This window comes from Hermetia illucens, chromosome 3, assembly GCF_905115235.1.
Source record: "Hermetia illucens chromosome 3, iHerIll2.2.curated.20191125, whole genome shotgun sequence".
In the NCBI taxonomy this organism is placed as follows: domain Eukaryota; kingdom Metazoa; phylum Arthropoda; class Insecta; order Diptera; family Stratiomyidae; genus Hermetia; species Hermetia illucens.
The window spans coordinates 35,348,576-35,376,465 of NC_051851.1; the positions used below are offsets into that span (position 1 = coordinate 35,348,576).

General features: G+C 43.1%; 2 protein-coding genes across 2 annotated transcripts; one reads left to right on the forward strand and one right to left on the reverse strand.

The window, feature by feature from the left end:
• The first annotated feature begins 4,811 nt into the window (after positions 1-4,811).
• Positions 4,812-9,638, forward strand: LOC119651973. Its single transcript, XM_038055877.1, has 6 exons — positions 4,812-5,118; positions 5,181-5,381; positions 5,446-5,613; positions 5,673-5,820; positions 8,607-8,759; positions 8,815-9,638. The coding sequence occupies exons 1-6, from the start codon at positions 5,016-5,018 to the stop codon at positions 9,275-9,277; spliced, it is 1,236 nt and encodes a 411-aa protein (XP_037911805.1). The 5' UTR covers positions 4,812-5,015; the 3' UTR covers positions 9,278-9,638.
• Positions 9,639-14,826: 5,188 nt separating this feature from the next.
• LOC119651097 (AT-rich interactive domain-containing protein 4B) lies at positions 14,827-27,753 on the reverse strand. Its single transcript, XM_038054454.1, has 5 exons — positions 27,165-27,753; positions 26,637-27,061; positions 15,486-19,972; positions 15,314-15,406; positions 14,827-15,251 (listed from the first exon to the last, which is right to left on the reverse strand). Exons 1-5 carry the CDS (start codon positions 27,168-27,170, stop codon positions 15,082-15,084), a joined length of 5,181 nt encoding a protein of 1,726 aa, XP_037910382.1. The 5' UTR covers positions 27,171-27,753; the 3' UTR covers positions 14,827-15,081.
• Between the last annotated feature and the right edge of the window lie 137 nt (positions 27,754-27,890).

The window sequence follows — 27,890 nt, forward strand, 5'->3', positions numbered from 1 at the left end:
ATTATTAAAAGGAACTCTGCAGGATCGGTTCCAAATTTAGATAGCGAACATGTTGTCGTTGATGGAACAAAAGGTTTTAAAGAAGTCGGCCTAAATGAAGTGTAGTTCCTCAGTTAGAATTAAAACATCAAACAACGAAGTAGGTAAAGTCGAGAAGGTTAGAAGTAGTGTATTGATGTTCCACAAAGCCGGTGGGGTAATCAAACTATGCAGGTAACTAGTTATTGACATATCTCTCGAGGATGTTGATACAAGAGGAGTGAAATATGGCAGTAGTTCATAGCTAGAATGGGGTTAACGCTACCCATTCTATAAGGCCTGTTTAACCGTTCTCCTAAACGGCCTCTTCCAGTGAACTACCCTGCTTGGGCGTTGGCCAAGCTCGCGCACTAGCTCCTGGATGTTTAATTAGAGGACCGTGGTTGCTCTCGTTCCGGGTTGCCGAAACTTAACTTCGGAACGATGGGGTAATCAAACACTACTGAAACAGAAAACGCTAAAAGGTTAGGAATAATACTTACTTGATTGGCTTGGATTAAGTTAAAGAAAACACTCGCGACTCCACTTCAACAAACCTTTTATTTCTAAGCACAATATTTTATTTTTTTCTTTTTAATAATTTTTACTAATTAATTTCATAAGCGAGTTTAAGTAATTACCGCGCGAAATAAAGTGTTCTCGGTTAGAACACTTTAGCTCTGTTCAGAGGCTTTTTGACTACTCCAAATTAAAAGTAATGCTATTCTTAAAGTCACCTATGTTTGACCCTTCCGTGTTTACACATTGCTTTGAAAGTGTTCTTGTACACAACACAATAACACTTGTTTATTATTATAAATTTGGTTGTTGGCGGCAAATCGACACCTGCTGTTGCGCTGCGAATTGCTGACACGGAAGAAAGTCATGTCGAGGCCAAATATACCATTTGGTAAGTAACATGCTGATGCAATGGCGGAAAAGAATCTCGTGATGTCCAAACAGGCCATTTGCATAGCATGTGACGTAACGACGGAAGAGGTTAAATGCGCAGGCAGACTGGGTTTCATGGGGCTAGCTCCAAAGATGCGGCTGCTGGAGAAAATCCGGTGAAATCGCTTAAACAAGGCCTCTTTCCAAAGATGTGGAATGTAGCTCCCTCTTTGTTGAAAATTATGCACAGTAGAGGGGGGCAAATTAGGAGCTAAGGAAGCCCATTAGGACCAGGTTTGATATTGATATTAAGTTGAAGTCAAAAGAAGAAGGAGTAAGGGGAAGATACGGGGAGCGATTCAAAATAGTTTGCGTCTAGAAGAGGCGGGGTCGAAGAATTGAATACGGAAGATAAGCATTATAGAAGCAAAGTAACTAACAGCATTACTATGATGAAATAGGAGAAGTTTGCGTGAAATTACCTCAATTGCCAGAATGGCACCTAAATGGCTTGAAATCTCCGCGTATTAGAGCGAACTTCACACTCATTAGGTATCGCTGAAATGCCTCTTTCCTTATGGATTTCACGGAGAAGCGTAAAGCTTTGAAATAAGGAAAGTCAGTGCCATTTCTGGAATTAGAAACTGCCTCCGTAATGTATGTCTCAAGCATATATGTTTATACATCTTCATAATGAACCAAGTGGATAAGGACGCAGATACGTGGGAGAACAAGGGACATAACTGAGGAGGAGATCGGACAGGATATTGTAAAAAGTGCTGAGAGCTTGATAGCAAATTGAGTTAGGTAATATGCAATTTCAGTTGACTGATGTTAAAACTAAGGCAAGAGCGTCGGACTTCACTCTGCGGAAATGGAATGTAGCTAATTTTCAGAGGTAGTCAGAGGTCTGCTTCGAATTCAAGTAGTACAAAAAAATATGGAGAGGTAACATTCGAGTACGACCTAAAGGAAGAAATCGAAGATTAGAAAATTGAAATAACTAGAATAATTGAGTATGGGGAAATTGAAATCGACGAAGAGAAGGAAAGGGAAAGAGTAATCCTGGAGCCGCGGTTGCTCTTCTATGGTCCTACAGTCCGATGTCGATTCTTGGCTTCCCTTGACGACTAATATGCATGTATCTTGAGTTCCTTTTGAGAATGATGCAAACTCTTGAGTTTTCTTAAAAGGAATCCCAAATTACCTGCATGCTTCCTTCTTGCAGACCGCGAATCTGCCCTAGTACACCCAGGATTTTTAGTTAGCATTATTGCAATGTTATCTTTGTAACTTGCCCTTGCAACTATTAGGGACACAGCTTTTGCATGGTGGAGGTCTACCTGGGCTATTTTAATGCTGGCCATTGGATCCGTTAGCGCTTGGAGCTGTTCTCCAATGTCGGGGTTTTGCCCTCCTTCTCCGACCTGGCACTCCTTTGCGTTTCCCTATCCTACTTTAGTCCTAGAAGGTCTAGGTCAAGGCTGTTCAACTTCTCCCCTTCTGTGACTAGTAACTTCCCTTCCCTACTAAGTCCTCCACGTTCAGTCTCTACGGCTTCCGCGATTCCTTCGTACCTCCTAGTCCTTCCACCCGATGTGTCCCCCGGAGCATCTTTTCTTGGTTTCTCCCTGTGCATGTGCATAGATATGCTACCAAATATATAATTTATAAAGCAATTACGACGTTTAATTATCTCCAGGGATCAGTCATCTACCCGATCATGAGAAATTTGCCTTTGCCATCCTCCTTGCTACAAAAACTCTCTATAACCGTGTGTGGAGATCCATGTTTTGAGTGATGAGGAGGCGTAGAAGTTTCCCCGTCTCAATTGCTGCGGCTTTGAGAAGGTAAACTGTCAACATATATGTCACTGGTATATCATCCCCAGCGCTCCCGTCCATCCTGCCTTCCTAAGCCACTTGGCCCTGTCCACCGTCGCGCAGTCTACCATTATGCAACCTCATTGAAAGCGTACATATGCCGATGAACACAAGCTCCTTATTCCATCCCTCATACATCTCCATGGGTTTCTCAATTATTTCCTGCTCCTCACGAGTGAGTGTTTGCTCCGGAAATACTTTTGGCAGTATGGCCGGTCGAATACTCTTTACCGCATTAGCATAGATAACGGCAGGTCTCCAGGTTCCTGCTTTCACTCCTGACCGTCCCAGAATGTCCCCTTTCTTGGGCTGCTCGGGTTTAGGTTTCTAGAGAGCTTCCTTGACTCGGATATTGAAGGCTCAGGTCTGCCCTCTGGTTTCAGGCCTTCCATCAGATAGCGCAGATACCATTTAGCATCTGTGCCAATGTTCTGACAAGGAAATAGAAGGGTGTTAAGGATGGCTGAATTCAGGTAAAGTCGGCGGAGGAACGTAGGATAAAACCAGACATTTTGGAAGCTCTATTGATGATGTCAACGAAGTGGGAATTGAAACGAAGTTTGTCGTGGAATATTACACCCAGGTCTTTGAAGGAGGTCAGTAGGGAAAGGGGTTGTCCACTGAGAGAATAGGAAAAGGATGTCGGGGAGGGTTTAAGCGAATAGCACATCCAGTCGCATTTGTTAACATTCAGTTTTACCGTTGTTGACCGAACACCAGTGGACTAAATTATCAAGGTTGGACTGTAAGAGAGCACAGTCCAGTGGAGACGAAACAGAGGCAAACAATTTAAGGTCATCTGCGTAAAGCAAATACGGGCAGGTGAGGATGGAAGCGAGGTCATCAATAAAAAACTTGAAGATTAGAAAAGAGTATAGAGCCTTGGGGAACACCAGAGGAAAGAGAGAAGGAACGAGATGAGTAACCATGAAAAGAAAGTTTAGGGAGGAGAATGTTATGGTCAACGGTATCAAAGGCTTTGGAGAAATCGGTATAAATAGCATGTACCTCCTGTCGTGAATTAAAGCATTTAGCAATAAAGTTGGTAAAGACCAGAAGGTTTGAAGCCGTAGATCTATGTTTCATGAAACCATGCTGCTCTTTGACAATGAGGTGAACGAAGTGCGCAGTCAACTAGTCGTTGACGTATCTTTCGAGGATTTTGGAGCAATTGGAGAGAAGAGAAATAGGGCGGTAGTTCACACCAAGAGAAGGGTCTCGGCTCTTGAGGATAGGACTGATAAGGGCCTCTTTCTAGAGACGAGGAAAGTAGCATTCATCTAGACTTTTGTTGTAGATTATACTCAGGGCGAGGGAAGTGTGTTTTCTACAGTTAAGGAGGAAGAGGTTAGGAAGCGCATCGGGGCAAGGCCGACATTGAAGTCAAAATTACCAATGAGGAACTCAACCAAGGAAATCGTAAGGAGAGAAATGTCAGAGATTCGGAGCAGTCTGCAGTTATGAGAGGTGTAGAGGGTGAAGGGGCCGAGGGAGAAAACACTGAAGAGAAGTAGGTGCAGAGAAGGTCGCAGGAGTTGCGGAGGTATGTCTTCACCTGATGGGCCAGTTTGTAGGTGTTGATTGAAAAGTTGCCAACTTAGGCTGGACCAAGCCCATAAGCAAGATATACAATAATGATACTAATATGGAAGGCTCGGTTTCCCTTCCAAATGGGACAGAGACAAAAGAAGAAGAAGAGAATAATTGAAATTCCCCTCATCATATTAATGAAATTTAAAACTATTTAATGATCGTGGTGGTGTCATAATATTCTGAAAATATCAATCAGCAACATGATTGGTCCTCTTCTACTTTTTCTAATGACCATTCTCTCATGTAATTTTACTTTATGTATCATGACATAATAATAATCGCTGGCGCGACAATTCAATTGGATTGTGGCCTTGAAGTGTGTTAGAGCACTTCATTCAAGATGGTAACGGTACAGTACTACGGCACGCTGTGGTCATCATTGCGGTCGCCCATGATTGTTACCCTGATTGGACTGAGGTACTCAATTACAGCTGAGTGCACTAGCATCCGACATCTAGACATGATGTTAATCCCCCTGACACCAACGAGGTTTGAACCGTGACTTTCCGCAATGACACGCCGATATCGTGAAAACTTTCAGAAAAATCACAGTAACGTTTTATAAACTGTTCATGACATTAAAAAATATCGAAATCGTCCAAAAAAACTTTAATCAATTAAAAAAAAACCATGACGTCGGTTTCTACAGATAAAGAAAGACATATTGTAGTGCTTATGACCTACCACACTCTGGTCGACCGCGATCCGAAATATGTGCATTATTGCTGGGGTTGTATGTTACTCTCTTTTGTTCTTAAGTATTTAATGTGGAGAACAAGTAATTATGTTTTGCAGGTAGTGTCCTCATCTGCATGGCTGCAATCATCCTCACAGCTATCCTATCCTTTATTGCTGCTCAAAGATTATTCGAGACTTTCGATGGGAATTGCATCTACACATGGAACATCACCTTTGAATCCCGTGTTGAAAGCTCAACCAACCCAACTCCAGTAAATGCAATTCCGACGTCATTTGATAATGGATCATATATCGAGGGTAAATAACCTACCATTTATTTTGTTAATAAAAAAAACCGTTGAAATCTTTTTCAAATTTGTAGATAATAGAAAATCTTCCAAGAAACTCAATCATATTTTCAAGCAATTTGAAACAGATTATGATTCTGGAGACAACGTCGACGTGGATGAGGACCCGGAGAAATCACGAAACTTAGAAATTTCCAGAGAAAACGTGAAAAGTGAAGCCGACTATAATTTTTTAACCACAAGTACAGCTTACTCAGTGCGTTCGTGCCAATAGTTCCTTTATTCCTTCATTTTTTTGCAGTGCGAGTTGATATTGTGAAAACAGTCTGGGCATCCGTGAACTTCTGCGACTACGTACTATATAACCAAGTCCTGGCATCAATTTCGGGGATGATTTGTGTCACCATGCTCATTCTTTACCACACAGCGGGCAAAGCTCAACTTGATTGGTAAGTTTCATATTAATACCTCACCTGCAGGAAAATATCCTTAAGTGGTAAAATTATTCGTTGACTTCCACTTTGTGTGCTGGAGGGAAGGCGAGTACATGATTCAAGGTACATGTTGTGGCTGCATTGTTTTCACATTTCATTTCCCTTGACCGCTTTTCCAGGGTGACGAGAATTTAAAGTTTTCCATTAACTTCATTATCGCTCCTTTTCGGAGTTTTAGCCGTTGTAGTATTCATCATCATCATCAACGGCGCAACAACCGGGATCCGGTCTAGGCCTGCCTTAATAAGGAACTCCAGATATCCCAGTCTTACACCGAAGTCCACCAATTTGATATTCCTCAAAGTGGTCAAGCCTCCTGGCCTACGACATCTGGACGTGTCACGTTTCCTTTTTCTACCATACTGATTAAGTGGCCCGCCCACTGCAACCTTTTGGGCCGGATTTTGTCCACAACCGGTGATGGTATCACTCATAGATTTTGTCGTTCAGGCCTGATAAGAGACAAGTGGAAAGGGGATTCCCCCGAGCCCGGAGTTTTCTTGGGGCCCACAATAGAAAATTTTGTGCAAAAAAAGGATAATAGAGGGCTCTCCAGTGGCAAATCAGCAGCATATCAGATTTTCTCTATGCGGCAAGCGATGGAAAAACGGGCGGGATCTTGGACTGCCTGTTAATGAAGACAAGACGAAACGACGACGACTTGAAGAGGATCGTACCTCTTGCATTTACCTCAGCATCACGGATCACTTTCTCGAGGGCCAGGTTAAAGAGGACGCATGATAGGGCATCCCCTTCTCGTAGACCGTTGTTGATGTCGAATGGTCTTGACAGTGATCCTGCTGCTTTTACCTGGCCTTGCATATTGGTCAGGGTCAGCCTAGTCAGTCTTATCAATTTCGTCGGGATACCGAATTCTCTCATGGTCGTGTACAATTTTACCCTGGCTATGCTATCATAGGCGGCTTTAAAGTCGATGAATAGATGGTGCAACTGATGTCCATATTCCAACAGTTTTTCCATCGCTTGTCGCACAGAGAAAATCTGATCTTTTGCTGATTTGTCTGGAGTGAAGCCACTTTGGTATGGGCCAATGACATTCTGGGTGTATAGGGCTATCCGACCTAGCAAGATAACGGAGAATATCTTATAGATGGTACACAGCAACGTGATACCTCTATTAAAATTGCAGTATAAGTTTATAAAATGTTAACTCACATTAAAGTTATTTTTCCAGCAAGACCCAATAATATTAATCTTTCAAATGCCGATCTACTGAAGTTTCGTGACTTGACCTGTGACGTCACACAAAGTGGCTCGGAGTTTGCAATACGTTTAAATTTGGTTAAAATTTAGAATAGGATTAACCTAAAAACTATTGTCGCGATCAAGCCGGGCTTCCTAAAATCTTAACGATCATCCCCTTTTTCCATTCACTGAGAAAGACTTCAGATTCTCAATACTTGCGGATGAGGGAAAAAAGTAGTTCTGCAGAGACAGCAGAAGCTGCGATGAACAGTTCCGCAGGGAGACCACCGGCACCGGCAGCATTGCCTTCCTTAAGCGTATGGCCAATATAATTTCCCTTCTAGCTAGAGAAGTAGCCCGTATCCGCATGTTACGGTGAATAGCACTTTGATCCACAAAAGGTGAAACTTCACCTGATGAGATGGTGAAATCTTCCTTCCACCTTTTAAGACCTGTCGTCGTCGATGAGGAGTCTATCGTTAACATGCCTCATAGGGCCACCGAAAGACTTGCGAGCACCAGAAAGTTCTTTTGTGATGCGGTAAACGAAAGCGAAGTCATAATTGTTTGCGGTAACTTCTGCTTCCCCGACTAGCACTATAACAAATTGTCCTTATGGCAGACAATATACAACCAATGATGAGGCGGTGGAAATTGCAGAAAGCCGTTACAGCCCCAAGACCAGATTTTCCCATTACAAGTTCGAGCAAGGTGTTATCAGAAGCCACCTTGCCATTCAGATCATCCATCACGATCACAATGTCACCTTTAGGAAACCTCTCCAGGACTGCGTTGAGTTGCTCATCGAAAACATCATTCTCTAGTGCATTGGAAGTCTCCATTGGTGCTTAACCCTGCACTATTGAGATATACCTCCTCTTGGACCGGAATCTCGCAGTTAGTATTCTGTCTGGTACCGGTTCCCGGAGCAATAGGATTCGCCTGGTGGATGCTGATACTTTATTCACGCTTACCTCCGGCAAACTTGTCAGAGTACAACAGCAAAGAATGTGCTCCTTAGAGTCCCGACTTCTTATCTCACTTAACTTCAGATTGTGCAGTCTGCATCGCTTACTCCAAGCGAGCATTCTGGGGAGCCTGCATACCGACGTCGAGAATCGTTCCGACATTCCAAAATCCAATCATAAACCGTTAACAAATTCAAAAGGTCATAGCTGAAAAATCAGTACGATTCCGAGGCATGCTGCATAATCAATTTTGAGAATTATCAATAGGTATCTGTTCCTGGGCCTTACAGGCAGTAAATTGATCTGAATAGGGTTTTGTTCTACACAAAACAGTCGAGTAGTGGAACTATGATAGTGTATAGGGAATTGACAGAGTGCTATGCTATAGGAAAAGAGGTGTTACACTTCCTAGGAAATAACGAACCAGGATGAAAGGAGAACGTGGCTGTTTTGTAGATATCGAGTGAGTACAAATTGTGTACTCTGATTTACAAATATCATATAAATTTAGAAATATATAGTTAAGGAAGGAAAAGTACAATAATCGATATTTGTTCTACCTTTTAGGGGACTACCAAAGCCTTGGAGGATAGTCTTTCCTTCAGTGATAGCTTTTGGAATATGGTCCATTGTATCAATTGTCCACGTAGTTATTATGGACAAATCTTATCACAGCTTCTGCTCTGGATTAGCTCGTGAAATTCAAACAAAGACATTGGGGTAGGTACCGCTGAAACTACGATATTAATTTCTATTAATAAAATAATATTTCCAGGTGTAACAAACTAATAAATGCATTGAATCCCCTAGTAATTGAGGACTCATGGATTACACCTGGGGTGAACTACTTAACACACACAGCTACTATACGATTCACAATGTTGGGTTGGGTCACAGCATTTTTAATAATGCTGGCTCGCATGATGTTCGCTATTGACTTCCGGTTGGTTCGAGTTACGATTTCTACATTTTCGCAAAAACGAAAGCAACCGGAAGTGGGGTCAAGCTCATCAGAGTCAATTGAATTGGAACAGAAAGCCGAACAGCTGGATAAGAGCGTAAAGATAATGGACGTTGCCCATACCGAGCGAAGTGTTTCTTCGCGAGAGGATCCAGATGAATTCCACAGTGCTCATTCTGATAATGAAGTAGTCGTAACGAAATTGTCGTCTGCTGATCCACAGGATCCTGATCTGGATACACAAAGTCCGGAGAAGTCGAGAAACGTGTATGCGTAAAGGCGGAGTATTCATGAATAGGGTTCAATTGTGATCCAACACAGGACCTATGCATTCTAAATGGGCTCCGAAGGCGCAACACAGTTCAGCGTCGAAATATTTTATATCATTCTTATTGAAATTCTATTTTGAAGAAGACTGTCTCAACATCATTTCTTTAACGTTCAATTTTTATGACTGTACCTTGTATTAAGTTCATTTCATTGTTCATATTTTAGCATTCACCAGGTTAAGCTTCAGGAGAAATTCATTCTATTAGTTCTTGCACTGACGGAATGAGACGTTGGGTGTCCATCCGGCTTTCCACTAGCTCCGATTTTAAAGTTTAACAATGTAATTCTGACTCCAATGCGTTTTTTTTTATTTTCTTTATTTTAATGAAACTTCAATATTAACATATGTATGTAGTTGTTTATTAACGTTGAGTCCCAAATCCTCCTCCTATGCTTTATTCCTCCACCTACCGGAATATCGCGGATTCGTTTATGTATCGTAGGATTTCCGTTAGTGGATGTGATCCTTCCCGCTGTAGTTGGAGCCCATCAGCACCAAAACTCTGATGCGTCCATATGAGGGCACTGACATGCAGAATGTTCCGTGGATCCCGCTTCCTCATTACAGGATGGACACGTATCATCTTGGAGAATGCTTACTCTAAACATATGCCCAGCTAGTGAAATATATCCAATCAGAATGCCCACAATACTTCTGCAAGTTTTCCTGCTTCTCTACAGGATAAACTTCGCAGTATATTTGTTTGGTTCTGATAGGAAAAGTTTGGTGTCACCTGTCATTATGGGAAGCTTATTCCCATTTTTGGATAGCAGCATTAGCCAATACCACTGATATCCCAGTTTCTGGTTCCGGTCCGGGTATGGGGAAAATTGAACCCTTTTGGCTAAAGCATCAGAGATTTCATTTCCCTCTACACTACAATGGCCGGGTACCTAGAGTAGTTCCTAAACGATTTTTGAAGTGATGGAAGGACTGCTTAATGCTCTCAATGCGGGTTGACTATCGCTATAGAAGGGTGACGAGCAAACTCACAGGACTCTCCATATTAATAAGCATGTTGGCTTTCATTTAGTGGGTGGGACCTTAGCGCCTTCTCACGGAAGTAACGTTCAACCAGTCTCTCCAGACATATAAGCGAAAATGATGTTAAACTGATTTGTCTGAAGTTTTTTGGATTTGAATAGTCGTCTTTCCCAGGCTTAGGTATGTAGACTAGCTCCACCTTCTGCCAAGAGGAAGAGACGTAGCCCAGAGCAAAACATCCTCAAAAAATCTTTTTTAGAAGTTGCTCCAAGTGCTCTATCCCCTGCTTTAGCATCGCTGGACAGATGCCATCCATGCCAGGTGCGTTGAAGTCTTCAAATGATAGTATAGCAGCTCTCGCTTTTTCATTAGTAACAACCACTCCCTTAGTGTCCAAATTCCTCTTGCAACACCTTCGTTTTGAAAGGTTTGCAGAAATCGCCAATTCTCTCCTTCCCACTTCTGAGACCTGTTCTCCCGGTTGATGTACTTCCAAGAGAGTCTGTATAGATTCAGCTCTGGAATTCGTGAAAGTTCCATCCGGTTTTCCAAGACAGTTCAATTTGCAGACTCATTCTTATTAAGGACTCTGCACAACCTGGGAATCTCTCTTTCACCTTCCAGTTTCTCACAGTATGCTCTAAAGGAGTCTCGTTTTGAACTTTTTACCAGCGTCCCTGTGAGTTCCGAAAATTTAACCAATCTTCAATCCTCTTGCTTCTACAAGCACGATTTCGTAATCGTGTGGTTGATTTTCTGAGTCCTCGCAATTCTCGATTCCACCATGATTTTCAATTGATCTTCTATCGCCAAAGCAGTCCTTAGTCGCCTAGGTAGCTCAACTTTGTCGCCAAGAAGTTCATTGAACTTTTTTCAATCCGTTTCCCTAGGATTCCGTCTTTTCAGTCACACTAAATTCTAAGTACCGGTGATCTGAGTGTTAGACTTCATCTAGCACTCGCCAGTTTCTAATCAACTCTAACAACTTCGAAATGCAGAGTGTCAGGTCAACTACTTCTCTTCTTCCTGGCTCCACGAAATAATAATTATTTTGACATCAGGACGCAACTCCTCGGTCTCAAGGATCTCTCATTGAAAAAGATCCTGCTAAAATGGATCCATGGCTCTTGGGCTAGAAATATATAAGGACTGTCTTGCAATTTTGCCAGCTTTGCTGTCGGTAGATGGGAAAAGACTTTGGTGCATGTTAATTTGACTAACCTTTATATCTGTAGACATAAGTGGAATCTAATATGAAAACTGGCACTAATTGGAAAGTTGGCTGCGTCCAGTGTGGATCTCATCGGAGTTACCAGTTTGTCCTCGCCTACCGCCAAAAGTTCTCCTTTCTTGCGTCCGATTTCTCTGGATATCGCTAAATTTGGTGGTGTAGCAACACCCGTGTCATCTATCTGAAGAAACTTCGCCTTCTTTCGCAGTGCATTCCGTTGTCGTTGGCTGGGAGCTAGGTTCACGGTGTCCAGAACCTATTTCCATATACCGAAATTAGACCAGTTGTATTCACATTACCCTACCCTTTCTTCCGTTTTTCCTGGTGACAAGCAAGTCTGTAGCCCCTTCTCCTTTGCGGCTAAAGTTTGCTTCTGCTGAACCTTCTCCTCATGTTTTCTGGAAGAGTTAGGCAACAATGGTTTCATCGACAGGCCGGCCGTAGTTAGGTTTCCAATTTCTCTCATTAAGGGAGCTGCTATACTACCTTGTCCGGCTGACTGCGTCGTAGACACCAGAAGCAGGTTTTCCACTGATGTGGAGAGCCTGTCTTCCACAGATTTCTCCGAGGGGGAATAGGAATCTAATGAGGCCTCCATAATCCGTGCCTCGGTTACGCCACGGGTGGATTTGAAGTCTGTGACTTCTTACCACTTGGAGAGTTACAATCGATTGCTTCCACCTTCATGTGTTTTTGGACACCCTTAGTGTAGTAATATACTACCACAGGCTACCACGAAAAGGTGCTGTCCGAGCGGAGACTATGAGAGGTACTTCGAATGATGTAACTTTCATGAGAAAAAATCACACAAAGGCAATATATCAAAATTTTCTTAATGTTCATGATTCGATGCAACTGCACTGTACTCTCTCGAACAGAAATTACCCTGGAGATCGGATCGAATCCACGTTCTTCGATGTCTGCTCCAAATGAAATCATTTGGAAACATCCGCTGTATCTTTGCGCAAAATGTCGTGGTTCTGTTTCGCCACCGAGGAATGGCTCAGGTTGCGGGGGCGATCATGGTAATTTCACCTTGCCACAGGGACACCGCAAACCACGAATTTCTCCAGTGAAGTCCAATGCACAATGTTGATTTGCCAAGACAAAACAAATTGAAAAACACTTGTTAAATAACGCTTCCTATCGATGAACACCTCAGAAGCAACGATACGTGAGGGAAATTGCTTCCGGCTTTTTTGAATGCGAGTGTACGTTATCCCTCCCAGAATTTCTCATCGTGGAATATGATGCGACCTAGACCATTGAGTATTCGATACCCTTGTCTAAGCTTCAATGTTGCTGTAGCATTATAACCCCTTTTTGCATCCTGACTGAAATAGAAAACATGGACACGCACCCATGTGGACGAAGTACAGGCGGGTCAAGTCACTCGATGTAAAGGTGTCAACAACATTCAACATCAATCATTAAATACTTGGCCACACCTGACGAGAGTGAGTGGAAAGGAAGTGGTTCCCTCGGGCTCGAAATTTTCTCAGAGGACCGGAACACAAATTTCAATGAAAACGGGATTAAGGGGGAGAGGGAGGGATGGGGTGTTGGTCTAGCATAATTCTTACCGTCGACTCGGATAATTTTCACTACCCTCCGTTTTTCACATATTTTTTTCCGTTGGGCCTTTTCTACAGCTTTTTATCTGACGGATGATAATCGATACCAAACCAAATTTCAACAGGCAGAGGTATTCTACATGGGAGAAGCCAGCAAAAGCTAGCAGGTCTCTCGCAAATATTATGTCTAATACACAAATATAATCGTAGAGTGGACTTATTCTATTATATGTAGTCCCTGTCCAAATGAAAATATTGGTCAATGCCCTGAACTATGAAAGAGCAGAAAATATTTTTTTTGAGAATTGTGGGGTCCTAAGTCCGCATCAACTTGATGCCGGACCGGACCAAATGGGGAGCAACTTACTGCCTCTTTTTGCTCGACCGCATGTTGACCAAACCCCAGTCAATGCAAGCTCGGAAACGATCCCCACCAACGTACGAGCCTAGTGAAAATTTCTATCAACCTTAGAAAACAAAAGCTTTTCAGCCTGTGAGCCATCAACCATCAACAACATCGAGCATTCCCCGGGGAAAATCGGCTGATCCTGGAATTCGGGAGAATATTAAACGATTCAAAATCAAAGCATCAGATTGCGCCCATTTCGTCGAAGCCTGCAGTCAAGTAGCAGAGTTTATATTTGCTTTTATTCTTATTATTCTTTTTTGTAAAAGTAAAAAGCGTTAAGCTGCATAGAGACGGCCCGTTTTTTTTTTTTTAAATGAGAGACAAAGTTGGACGGGCTGTCGCTTCTACCGCTTTGCTGGTGCTTGTGGTTTCGTCCGTCGTTAGCATCGGGGTTGGTGCTTCCGCTCCGGGGGTGAGTTCCGCTTCAGTCGAGATTAAGTTTTGCGTTTTTTGCTTAGCCGACTGTTCGTTTTTTTCCAAGTATTCCGTATAGTTTCGCAGATGTCGTTTAATAACAGCGCGGCAAACGCCTCCGCACCCGCCGTGGCGGTACCAGTACCACTGTTTTGGCGACGTAACCCAGCGGCCTGGTTCCGACAACCGGAGGTGCAGTTCGCGCTCGCGAGCATCACTGCTGATACTACGTGGTTTAATCACGCGCTCGTCGGCCTGCTGGGAAGTCGATTGGACTCGACGTTCTAGAGCAGTGTTCCTACTCGAAATTAAAGGGCACCCTCGCCAATCAGTGAGTTAGCAAAGCTGAATCACTTGCTGACAGAGCTCACCTTAGGCGACCGCTCTTCGAGTCAACAGCTGCGTGAGTTGAAGCAGTTGAGCGGGGGTAAGGTCGGTGTTGAGCTTCTGAAGTCGGTGTGGTTACAGCGACTCGCGGTAGTACCCAGGCCATCAGTAAGACGAAATTCAGATTGGATGGGATTCCCAATCGTCCTGAATGCACCAATTTGCGCGACCTAATGTTCATAGATAAGACTAATGAGACCATCATACAACAATGAAAAGCGATTTATCCACTTGGGAATCAATCAAGTGCTGGAAAAGAATAGAAAGCATTCAGACTTAATTTAAAAGGAAGTATATCCTCTGAAGCCGGAATGTAACCAATGAAAAACAATGAAAGCGACGCAAGAGTAACATTTTCTTAAAATCCTGCAGAGGCTGCAATCGACACTTACCCAATGAGCGAGCTAATCCATTTTTCGAAATTCCAATAGGACGAGACCATCGTTGAGCGTGAACCCAACTTGCATTTGGGACCACGAAAGAGATACGCAAGAGAGACACATCACACCATATCATATTCATTTGCGTACATACATCTTTAATTTATGATAAACTTTTAATCTAGGATCTGATAAAAACATTGTAAAATTCGGAAAAAATAAACCACATTCCGTGATTAGTTTACTTGCACTTAATTAGAGTTTTTTCTTAAAACTTGTATATTAAAAAAGAAATCATCAATAAACATCCACGTTTCGTTTATAACTTTTCTTGTAATCTCAATTACGTACACAAGATTTGAAGGTCAACACTAACTGTTAATTTTCTGCTGCATTTTCTTCTCACGCTCGCGTCTCCGAAGTTTCTTCCGCCTTCGGTCTATGCTCAGCAACTCATTCTTAATCATATTGTACGTTTGCCGCAATTCCGCGATTGTCTTATTCAGAATTGCTATTCGTTGATTAGGATTCATGTTTGGATCTAATGCAGAAAAATGAATGAATAAATAATCCGAGAGGGTTGGAAATCTTCAGATCTCTTACCTAATTCCACTGTGAAGTTGTATTGGCATGGTCGGCTTGACCGATTTGAGCGCTGTGAGATATTGGCATCTGAATTATCATCGCTATCTGAGCCTGAAATGTATCAGATTATTATGGCTTACTGTTCGTGAAATAATTCGGACGCGCAGTGAGTCTGGATATAAGCACTAACCATTATTCCTTTTTGAGATGTTGTGTCGCCGTCGCTTACTCATTGGTTCACCGCATTCGGAATGCTTCCGGGTGTGCCGTCGTTTCTTTGGCGAAGTCAACAAATCCTGCGTCTTCCTAAGCTCCTCGCTGCTTTCATCCTGGCTCATTGAGTCACGGGGCGAACTCGTTGGTGTGTTGGCCTCGATTTTTACCTTGTCTCCGGATGCAAGATCCTCATGCGGTGGCTGAGTAGAACATTCTATATCCATAGGAATGTGTTTTATGTCTGAATCGGTCGGGTGCACATTTGGTTTGATATCCGACGATTCTTTCGACGGCGCTGGACTCCCGGGAATCGTTTCTTCACAAAGAAGAAGATTAATGGCTTCATTGTGAGTTATCGAGTTTGTGTCCTGATTCGGTGATAATTCTTCCTTTTTGATAGCGAAACTGCTTGTTTGTATATGTAAATCTGGCAATGGCTTCTCTAGCTGTGCGCCTGATGGCTCCTCAGTTGCTTTGAATACGGGGGCATCTACTTCGGGACGGGGCACATCCAAATCTATTGGATGGGTTGAACTGGACACTAAGGACGTTTGCAAACTAAATGCACTCTGCTGCATTCCTGGGGAGCAAACTTTAAATGCACTTTCTCGCGAGCTCAAGAAGAGACTTTCTTCTCCAAACGGTGTGGGTTTCTTTGCGACATCTGCGTCATATCCAAGGTCGGTCTGGTTTGTTTCCGAACTCTGAGAGTCGTCTTCAATCACCAGGCGCCTTTCTGAGTCTGTGCTGTCGGACGAATCTTCGTCGAAATGGTCCACTTCTGTGCGGTTCCTGATTGCGGTCTCTAGCTTCAGAATGGTTTCGCTCAAATCGTTGTTTTTCGGAGCAATCGATTCCAGGATATCCAGCTTTTGCTCGGGACTGCTAAGTATTGGCTTTTTTAAAGGTATATCAATTTCCTTTTTGATTATTGCTGGTAATTCGATTTTTGGAGCTTCGGTCAAAGCAAATGGGCTAATTTGAGGCGCTTCGATTACTGGCGGACAGAGAGGCTGTTGGGGTTGCTCTTCCTTGGGTTTTTGTTCCTCTTGTTTCTGTTGATTTAGCACTTTGAGAACTTTGTCAGCTATTGAGATTTTCCATTTGTCGGTTTTCGGAGGCTCGAAATTGAGTGCCGGATCCAGAGCTAGAATTCGTTTCACTTGTACTAGTTCCGTTGATTTAGCCAATTTGTCGGGACTTTCTATTGCTGACACATCCGCTTTCAAATCAAATGCTTTTGGCGAGTCCTTTAAAGTTTCTACGAAGGGACTGATAAACGGTATCTTTTTCTGTGTATCTGCAGTTGATGAAGAAGCAGGCGGCGACTTATCTGGCTCTGCGAACATCGCAGGCGGATCCTGAGGTGGTTGGAGAGTGTCTTCGCCCACAGAGTTTAAATTAAGATTAAAACTGGGTGATTTTCGTAAAGCGTCAAATGTATTTTCCACTTTCGTTGGAGTCAGGAGTAATGGAGGTTCTGTTATAGGAATAATAGTTTTCTCCTCCAGTTTTGGAAGTTTGGCTTTATCAGGATCCTTCACAGGAGATTTTTTATTTTTCTTCGCCATTGGTGGTGCCGTAGCAACCGCCTTGTTATCTGCCGGCGGTTCTGTTACGGATTTAGCAATTGGTTTCTTCTGCTTCTTTTCAATATCAGGAGAACTTAAAGTGCTCGCCAAAGATTTGCGCGTTTCGAACTCAAATGGTTCTGGTTCCTTGAACTCATAAATATCCGCGGAAGTACTCAAGAGTGAAGTTTCCTTCGCAGTTTTTTCAGGGGAGATACTCTCAACAACAGATACTTCCTTCTTCACAATAGGCAACTCCTTCTTCACCATCGGTTGTTCTTTTTTAACTGGCGAAATAATACTGTCTGCCAACGGCGTCGTTTTCTTTTCAAATTTACTCGTGGTAGGTTTGCTTTCTACCAGTTCGGTGACTTTTTTCTCAGCGGGTATTGCAACCTTCAAAGGCTTTTTCTCAACCGTTGGTGGCTTCATTTCCACAACATTTGGCTCCTGCTTGATCTCACACTCCACGGGTTTGAAGAGATTCTTCTCTATAGAGAAAGGCTTAGATTTCAGCGATTCCTGCTTTTTCTCCGCAAGCGTGTCTTCAATGATTTTCTCAATACTCGATGTCTTGGAGGAAATTTTATCTGAACCGCCGGAATTCATTCTTTCTAGCCTTTTGTCGTGCGCGATCTTCTGTTGAAACTTCTCTGTCATGTTTTCAAGCATAGTCGTCTTATCTGACGATTGTGAATCGTCATCACCGAATGAATCGGTCTCAGAAGATAATTCAGTGGAGGAAGATTTGGAATCGGTGGAAGACTTGGGGATGATCGAAGACAGAATCGTTTTTTTCCCCAAATCATCCGAAATATCGAAATCAAAAACGTTTGCCTTCTTTTCACCGTCGTTTTGTGCATTGCTTTCGGACTCGGGAGATGGGGATTTTAGTTCCTTGAAACCCTTCAGCTCCGATCGGATCTGGTTGAGGTCATAATCGCGACCTTTGCTTGAACTTGGCGCCATTTCCTCTTCTTCAGTTTCGCTTTGACTATTTGTCGCAGCCGATTTCACCAGTGGAACTTTACTTATTATTGAAGTACTGGGAGATGAAGCCGCGGTGGAAGTTTGGGCGGCTGGAGATTTTATTGGCTTTTTCACGGGCGTGTCAGAGTCGCTATCAGAATCTGTCTGCAGCGATATATCTGAAACATTATTTGATGCGCGCCTGGATGTGCTGGGTTGGCCGCGAGTAGTCCTTCTATTAGCCGTAGCTGCTGGGGACTTGGTTCGGCTCGAGTTCGACGCCATTGAAGACGGCGTTACTGACCGTGGTGGACCAGAATCACTTCTTCCCCTGCCCCGTTTTGAAGCAGTCACAGTCTTGCTGGGTGGCAAGTTTGTTGTTAGCGTAGTGACTGCTAACGCACTAGCCTTGTCGGCATTGCTTGAAGTACCCTTTGTTCCGTCGTTTGGTGGAACATTTGATGCCGCCTTCTGATTTGCAGAGTTCGCACTTTTCCCTCGTTTCGCCTTATTGGCCGTCAAGTTCTCAGCGATACGCTCACGCGGGACCCACTCGTCATAACGTGTATTCCACCCAGTATAATGGACTAGGTAGAATGGAACGCCCTGCTGCAGAGATGTTTCTAAAACTTTCGCCTCATACGTCACTTTCTTCTCATGATAATAAACACTCAACTTATCTCCTACATCTATCGTAAATTCTTTATCTTTGTCCTTTTCCGAAGATATTTCTGTGCTAACAGGTGGCTTCTCTGAATCACCGTCCTTGCGTTTCCTGTTAATTTTCTTTTCCTCCTGTGGTGTGGCTGGCGCTTTTTTAGTATTCTTTTCCTTTTTGGCACTGCCAACGTTGGAAGCCAATGGAGTTGAAACCGAAGGTTGCTCTTCCTTTACAATTGTCTTCACCGGTTTGCTGCTCGTTGCTTCAACCGGTTCATCCTTAATTTTTTCTTCAAACTTATCAACTATAGCTTTCACTTTTCCACTCCCTGTCGAAAGCTTTCGTTTTGATTTCACAACATCGTTGCTCGATTCACTTGTATTTTCCAACTCATCTGGAATTGATGGGGTCACCGGTGGAACTATTTTCTGTTCTTTAGGCTCCGGTTTGGGGGAAGCAACTGAATTTGCACGGACCAAGCTTCGCCCCTTACTTCGGTTCGCATTTCGTGGCGTCATTGACATGGAACAACCCAATTTCCTATTGAACTCTTCAAATGGTTGGAGAAACTTTTTGTAAGCCTGCTTCACAAGGTTCGTGACACTGACCGTCACCGGTATAAAGCCCAATCGCGTGGTAATAGCTTTCCATTGGTTCTGACTTGTCACTCGATTGTATCCACCTAGTTTTTGCACAGCTCGGAACAGTCGATACAAGTCAACATCGCGGTTGGTTATCGAAGGAACCTTATTCAAAGGGGTGCCGCGGTCATCCATGTATTTGTATAGCTGCGCCACGAAATGATCTTTCTCTTCACGAGGCTCATCATCCGAACTATCGGAATCAAATTCGCCCTCGTATTCACTTGAACTGTTCGCCAGTCCAAAAAGTGCGTCTTTGTCCCAGTGTGGCGGAAGAGTATTGTTGTCCAAGTATTGTAAAGCAGCTTGAACAGCCGCTCCATCTTGTTTAGCTGCCATGTCGCGTGTGAATTCGGTCGCTTCTTTTTTCGGAACAGTGTAGTAGCGGCCATCCTTGAAGGAACGCACCAAGTATTCGTCTTTGACACGAATCCGTGCAGTAACTTGAGCAGTTGGAGAAACAACGAGAGCGGGAAACCACTTTTCCTTATCTTTTTTCTTCGTTTCAGTCGATTCAACACATACAACTTTGCCGATATGTTCTTCCTTTTCGTTGATTACTTCCTTCGAATCATTATCGTCTTCATCATCCGAACTATCGTCTTGTAGGTGTCTGGAACTGTAAAGTAGGGAAAATGAAGCCTTAAAACGAAATATATTCACTAAAGAATACGATTTAGTCCTGAGTACTTTTATTTTGTCATTTCAAAGGCATCATTTAGGCACTATTTGATCTAATCTTTGCCCAATTGGAATTGCCCCATCGTTCTTTCTGATCATAGAATACTTTGTACATAAGTTGCAAATCGAGATTCCGAGAAAAAAAATAACAGAATGTTTAAAGTTACTTTGTACAAAGTCAGGTTGCCTAAAAAATAATTTCAATAAACGGAAGGACGATACCTGCTTGAAAAGAAAACATATTTTCATCCTGAGTTCCAAGAACTAACTATAGCCAGCACGAAGTTTTCACCGGAAATAACCGTTATAGATAATTTATGGACCCGCAACCTACACATTTCAAAATGTCAACTACGCTTTGGATATGAACTGACCTCACGCCGAAGACCTTTGTCTATCGAAAACGGATATTGATTGGTTTTTTTCTAAATGTATTCGCGCTCCTCAAAAACGGTTTAAGGAAGTCGGTATTTGACAGGAGCCTGACTGCAAGATTCCTGTCCAATTTAATAAGCATCACAATTGTACAGCGCTATGCACAACGGAGATTTCCGATATAGTGGAAATAGATGCTTTCTACGGGCAATTACACACAATTTTCAAGTGATCCGAATGCCAAGGTGGACTTTGACCAACACCTTGCTCGGATATGTGATGGGGAAATACGATCTTGGCGACCGTAAAAATAATTGTGGGAGGTTTGTGGATTTCTGGAGCTTGCACCGTCTGCCATAAGGTCCATTGGGTTTCAATTAACCAACACCGTACGAGCAATTAAATTGACCACCTTGCGATAATAGCAGACTTGGGGCAACAAGAGAGGCGCTGACATCGAACTCGAAAGGGATCACAATCTGATGATCGCTTACGTTCACTTGCGTGCTGCCTCCGCCACTTTTTGCCGGTTATCAAGTTCCACATTGACCGCTTGTATAATCTAGCTGGCGCTCGACAGTGAAATGGCTGTGCTGCTGATCGGATCGAAGAATATCAATAAGCTATCAAAAATGATCTTTGCAAAAAAATGGGTTGAAATCACCCACGAAATCAAGATTTTACCAATTTTACCATTGAACAATTTCTAAGACCAGGAGTAAAAAGATACTCGCACTATAGTCAACAAAGTATTCATTCTTTGCTTGAATTTAAAGGAAGAATTTTCGGGATGCAATAAAACCCGTTTTCTTATCATATCTACCACTACATGCTCGCATTACGCACATACCAATAGAAATGGATAAAACTAATACAAATCACGGATAGAATATAAGCACGATAAGCAAGGATTAAACCTTAGGTCAGAAACGTGAATTGCAATAGATAACACCCTCACAACTCTTGACTAATGCATATCATAAAAGACAAACACTGTATAGATCTCGGCTGCCTTGCTTAACCTTACATTTGGTCTAGCAACAGCAACACACCAATCACCAGCCGAACAATAATATTACCGATCGATCTTACTTTAATAAAGCAAAGAATCTGCATCCACATATTCACCAGCTCCCGAAATATTTTTTCTAGCTGAGAGCCAGCCCAAAGCTAGCGCAAAGTCAACCCAAAGGCAGCCCAAAATAGCCAAGAGAACAAACAACCCTAACAAGCGATGCTCGACCTCAGCATCCGGTCGGAATCGGCATCGGCTCGGTGCTCGACAACTGCTTTGCTGTTTGATATTACGTTATAAAGCATTGGCGGTCGAAGAGTAGTATAGGTCCTAGGGCGAAACGTGGATTGGTACCCACGATGGAGCATAAAACCTGGGAAACGCCTGCTCAACCAACATCAACAGCTCTACTACCAAACCCTATTTCCACGTGGTGATCGCTGGGAGTTCTTTCTTTTTAAAAAACTGCAGACGGAGAAGGATGAAGGCGAGAATATAGACTCGAACCACTATCTCGTTGGCATGGTGCTCCAAGCTCGAATTACGACACCACCTACAATCCCCTCTGACAATAAGGTGAGAATGAATAATGAAGCCATTCACAACACAGCCCTCCGCAACACCTATAAGGGCGAAATGGATGCCGTAATAACCGCAGGTAACAGATGTCCTGGAGCTGAAGCATCAACAAATGATCTTCACAACCACCTGAAGAACGTTATCATTTATACGGCCGCAAAAAAGTGGGAACGGCTGGTTTGACGATGAATGTAACCTAGCTACGGAACGGAAAAATGCTGCATTCTCAAATAACGCAGGCACGCGCATTGACTTATCACGAACTCCGTCGAGCCGAGAAGCGACTTCACAGACGGAAAAAGGAAGCCTGGGAAAATCAACAAGTCTGTGAACTAGAAAAGTACAGGGAGCAACCGCACCAGGCGCGCAAGTTTTACCAACAAGTCAGCAGGATGAAACCTTACATACCTCGATGATTATCCTGCCGAGACAATGAAGGAGATCTGATTTCCGACAGAATGGGCATATTAGAGCGATGGGCTGAGTACTTTGATGAACTATCGAACAACCAGAATATCGGCTAGGTGGAGGTCCCGCCAACTGGAAATCACGGACAAATACTCTCACCACCAAGTATAGGAGAAACAGTCCCTGCAATTCATCGGCTTAAAAATCATAAGTCGGCAGGAGCCGATGAAATTACAGCCGAATTGGTTAAATATGGAGGCGACCAATTTCACCAAGTAGTTCATCAACTTGTGCTCAAGATGTGGGACAGCGAATCAATGCCTGACGACTGGCAAAGAGGCATTATCTGTTTCATACATAAAAAGGGAGATATCACACAGTGTCCCAATTATAGAGGTATCACGTTGCTGAATACCATCTATAAGATATTCTCCGCTATTTTTCTAGACCAGATAGCCCCATATGCCCAGAACATCATTGGCACATACCAAAGAGGCTTCACTCCAAGCAAATCAGCAACAGATCAGATTTTCTCTCTGCGGCAAGCGATGGAAACTGTTGGAATATGGACATCAGTTGCACCATCTATTCATCGACTTTAAAGACGCCTATGATAGCATAGCCAGGGTAAAACTATACACGACCATGAGAGAATTCGGTATCCCGACGAAACTAATAAGACTGACTAAGCTGACGCTCACTCTCAAGACCATTCGACATCAACAACGGTCTACAAGGGGATGCCCTATCATGCGTCCTCTTTAACCTGGCCCTCGAGAAAGTGATCCGTGATGCTGAGGTAAATGCAAGAAGTACGATCCTCTTTAAGTCCACCCAACTACTGGTCTATGCTGACGATATCGACATCATGGGAAGAACGACCCGAAACGTACAACTGCCTTCATCCAAATTGTGCAGGCGGCGCGAGATCTTGGGCTGCACATCAATGAAGGTAAGACAAAGTATATGGTGGCAACGTCAACACCGAAACCCAACCAAACAACATCAAACGGCACTGGCCAAACGGGAAGAATAAAGATAGGAGAATCTACTTTGACACCGTTGATAATTTCTCCTATCTAGGGTCGAAAATCACAACCGATAAAAGCTACCACGATGAAATCCGCGCACGGTTGTTGGCAGCCAACAGAGCCTATTTCAGCTTACAAAAACTGTTCCGCTCGAAAAGTCTTTTTTTGGCCCCCTACATGAGGATGGACCATTCCGTAGCTTACATAACGACGAAATCTATGAGCGATACCATGACCGTCCGGTTGTGGATAAAATCCGGCTCAATAGGTTACGGTGGGCGGGTCACCTAATCAGTATGGATGAGGATGATCCAGCCCGGAAAGTCTATAAGGGCAATATCTATGGTAGAAAAAGAAGACGAGGCAGACCCTGCCTGAGATGGAGCGATGACGTAGGTCAGGACGCCAGACAGCTTTTAGGGATATCGAATTGGTGGATCTCGGCGCAAAACCGAGATGTCTGAAGTTCCTTATTAAGGCAGGCCTAGACCGGATACCGGTTGTTGCGCCGTTGACGATGATGATAATGAACCTGCAGGTTTCCAAGCTATCTTGCAACTGAAACGTCAAAATGGGCCAGGTCGCGTCGAAAATTCATATCATAAAGAATGCATTATGCCGGCTCTAACTTGCCAAAGGACGGATCTTTATGACCGCGAAAATAACGATGAAAGGTTTATAGATTTTTGCAACTTACATCTCTGCGTCTTTGGTGACACATTGTTCAGACTAGGAAAATCCAATTAGATCGACCATATCGCGATCAGTAGTAAATTTAACAGATGCCTTTTGAACAAATTGCCTGATGTAGACGGAATCTACAAAAACAATTTATAGCGCAGTTTTTAATTAACATTTATAGAGCCCATGTTGCACTGGACTTTGATCTCACCTTCTTTTTCAAGAGGCAGAAGCTAAATTCCTCCCCTACTAGCGTGCAGCAGCAATTAAAAAAATCTTGTGATGCTTTATTCCATTAATTAGCATCGAAGATTGAAACCACAACAAACAATGAAGAAACGGCTATCATTGTCCTAATGGATAAAGCGCCGCCAGTAATTTTTTTGAATCTGAATACACTTCTGCAATCTTTCTGAGCGACACGCTGACTTTGGTACATTTGTATGATGAGACTATGTATTTGTGTCCCCATATGCGAGGGATGTCCACATGGAGAATTCTAATCATATATATCGTGGAACCTTATCATAGACGAGCGAAGTAGCCCGGTCAAACGTGTACTGATGAGGTAGTGTGAACGAAAGAATCACGCGATAAATCCTAACAAAAGGAGGCTCCCGAAGTTCAAAAAAGAAAAAACTGGAAAATACTCAAAGAACCCATCTTTTTCAGTTACGGCTTCAGCTATCAATTGGGGAAATATATTGGGGAGTAGTCTTGGATACGAATCGAAATTAGAAATTAGTGTCAGAAGCAGGCGAACCATTTTCTCTGCACAAAGGGCCAAACGGTTTACACTAGTAGAGATGCATCGATAAGCTATAGACATAGGAAAATAATACTACAAGATGGATAGGGATCTATAATGAAAAATATGCATAATATGGACCACATAACCGTCCACTTCTTTTTAAATTATCCAACGTAAATAAACCCTGCACAAAGAACCATATGTTACTTTCTGAGTGTGCGTTAAGGAAAGGCCAGTGTAATTGGCCTTGAAAGAAACCATCATCTCATGGTCGTTCACCTTCGTTTGCGTATCGCCATTGCGTTCCCTTGTTGAAGTGAAGAATGTCGGCTCTCCAAATATAAAGCGAACGATTCCCGCCATCCAGCTGTCGCTCACATCCCAAAAAGATGTCACAGGACCTGGCTGAATACGGGATCGCTGAGATGAATTGGTGGGAGTAAAGAAGCTGCGATAAGATCACAAAATGCGAGAAGTAGCTTGGACCACGGCAAAGAAATTTCACCATTGTGATGGACTATGAAAGCAAAAACACAAGTACCAAAATGCTTCGCCAATGGCGAAAGGAACACTTTATCAGAATTTTGTATCGTATACCACTCAGTAAAGTTCCACCTCCCTGATACGGTAAACCATCGTAGTGAGCAGATACGAGTTACGAAATCATCACTGTCATCAATATACCCATGTTTGAGTATATGTTATAGTCCTTGCAGTCCTTACCATTTCTGCAGAACGGTGGCTTCCGCTTATTCGAAAGCTGAGATATTTTCCAGGAAACGGAAGAAGGGGATGATTATTAGAGAAAAAGAGCAAACTTAGTCCGAGGTATGTTTGCTTGCCCTCGCAAAGGTAAAAGTTAAAATAATGTTGGAAAATGTGAAATAAAAACTCGAAAGTTTGATCAATAAAGAGCAGAGTGGTTTCCGCTCTAAATTTGAATATCCTGATTACATTCATTTTGGAGCAGAGCGCAGGGTTAAATCCACGTTCCGGCTCCTTAATTTCGAAAAGGGCTTCGACAACACTATCAAGGATTGCATTTGAAATACCGCAGGAAGGACTTCTAAGAGAAACGAATAGCTATCATGGGAGCCACATACGATGTCGCAAAGAGTATCCAAAAGGATTTAAGGAGTTAGGAGCAGACTCCGGAAGGTTTATTACCGACACTATTGCTCCTTGCGGATGTTTTGATGAGAAGGGAAAAAATGATAGTGAATAACGCCTGAAGATAACAGTGGCGGATCGTTTTGTTGTCCCGGTGGATACCCAAGACATTCGTTCTATGACTCACATATTGCCATGGTTGTATGACTAATATGGAATGGGGTAGCAAAAACTGTTTGATATTCAAGCACTGATATTAGGAAACTTAAACTCACCCCAGCAAACCAACATCATGTAACGATATGCACACTTCTGTTTATAAAAGTGGTTGCACCAAAGGAGCAAACGTAACAAAGGTAATTGCACTTTATCACTGGGAAGCATCTTGCACCGACACTGTTTTCAGAAATTACCCGCGATTTATGCTAGACTTCAACAATTCTTCGGATATTAAAACACCACAACACCAGGGGCAAGTAAAATTCTTGAATTCAATGGAATTGGAACGCAGTTTAGCAGATGGCTGGTAACACGAAGCGAAAATGAGTTTAAAATTCATCCCCTGAGGTACCAAAATCGTTGGGAATGATCCGAAAAGTTGGACACTAGATTGTTACGTTGATCATAGAAAGGAATTGACATGAACACTCACCGCCTTCCCCGCCTACCGCCAATCACTGGATTCCCGAAGTGCTCGGGATGTGTGAGCGGTAGCTGGTCCAACGTCTCGCTCTCGTTGAAGTGTCGCCCGCTTTTTAGACACAGCGCCGTCCGCCTCAGCGTCGTAATGTCCCCGTCGTCGAACACGACCGTATACTGGCTGCAGTCCTGGATCTTGGTGATGGTCGCCTCCACATACTCGCGTTTGTCCGGATGTTTCACTTCAACCGTGGCGCCTACTCGCAGGACCCCCTTGATCAGCTCATCCGACACCGTGCCCGACCCGAGTCCCTGCTTGTAGGCGACCTTACACTTGATGTTCCGCACCACCTTGCGAACCTTCGCCTCACAGAATGCTCCTTTATATTTCGCGCTTACCTCCGTTCCGACTGGTAGAAATGGCGGATCATCCACTTGCTGGAGGGAAAACAGACAAAATTTAGAAACACATCGCAATCCCCGAGGGATATTTGTCAACAACCGTGGCAGTCTCCTGACAATTTTCGCGATTGTGTCTTACCTGCATTTTCTGGAGGAAATAACGCTCAAAACTCTGATTATCACTTACAAACGCCACTTTTGCGGAATTATGCTCATTATTTTTTGCATCAATTAAATTTTTACCGTGTTTTCGCCTCTCGCTCTGTGCACTTTACGTCGCTGTGTATTTGACTGACTTTTGCTTTTCAGATCATCATAAAACGCGCACAAATTTTCCTTCCGTTCGCGAGTCAAGAATCAACATCAGTTTACATTCTACCGCAGGCAGCGTATCAAACGTTCATTTGATCACAAATGACGGTCGAAAAGTCAGCGCAGCTTCGAGGAGCTTCTTAAGAGAGAACTCGTAACACTCAAATAAGAATTTGGATTTGTTGTTATACAGAAAGTTTTGCAAATCGTTTAGAAAGCAGGCCCCCAATTTCGACGTCTTAATCTGACTTTTTCTTCTTCTTACTGAGAGTTGTTTTCGATTATGGTCGGCATTCGGGCTGCCAGATGTCGATAATGTTAAACTGCGCATTCAACAGTTTTCGAATTGCTGTTCGAAAGTTGTTAACCCGCTGTTTTGTTATGGTATTTTGAAAACAAACAATGCCGTGAAATCGTTTTTGGATTGAAAAATTTACATTTATTATATGGCTACCTGTGAATTATGAGCGACAAAACTGAATCTTATAAAAAAGAACAATATGGAGCATGAATATTATTTCCCAATGGCAATTCCACGGTGCAGTTCATTATA

Bases quoted from the DNA above. Each gene is read 5' to 3' on its own strand.
- LOC119651097 (XM_038054454.1), bottom strand. The intron at 19,973-26,636 runs GTGAGTGTTCAT...CCTACTTTACAG, and splicing joins GGCGGTAGGCGGGGAAGGCG to TTCCAGACACCTACAAGACG. The intron at 15,252-15,313 runs GTAAGAGATCTG...TTTCTGCATTAG, and splicing joins CAACTTCACAGTGGAATTAG to ATCCAAACATGAATCCTAAT.
- LOC119651973 (XM_038055877.1), top strand. From the start codon at position 5,016: ATGACGTCGGTTTCTACAGATAAAGAAAGACATATTGTAGTGCTTATG. The intron at 5,119-5,180 runs GTATGTTACTCT...TATGTTTTGCAG, and splicing joins TGTGCATTATTGCTGGGGTT to GTAGTGTCCTCATCTGCATG. The intron at 8,760-8,814 runs GTAGGTACCGCT...TAATATTTCCAG, and splicing joins ATTCAAACAAAGACATTGGG to GTGTAACAAACTAATAAATG.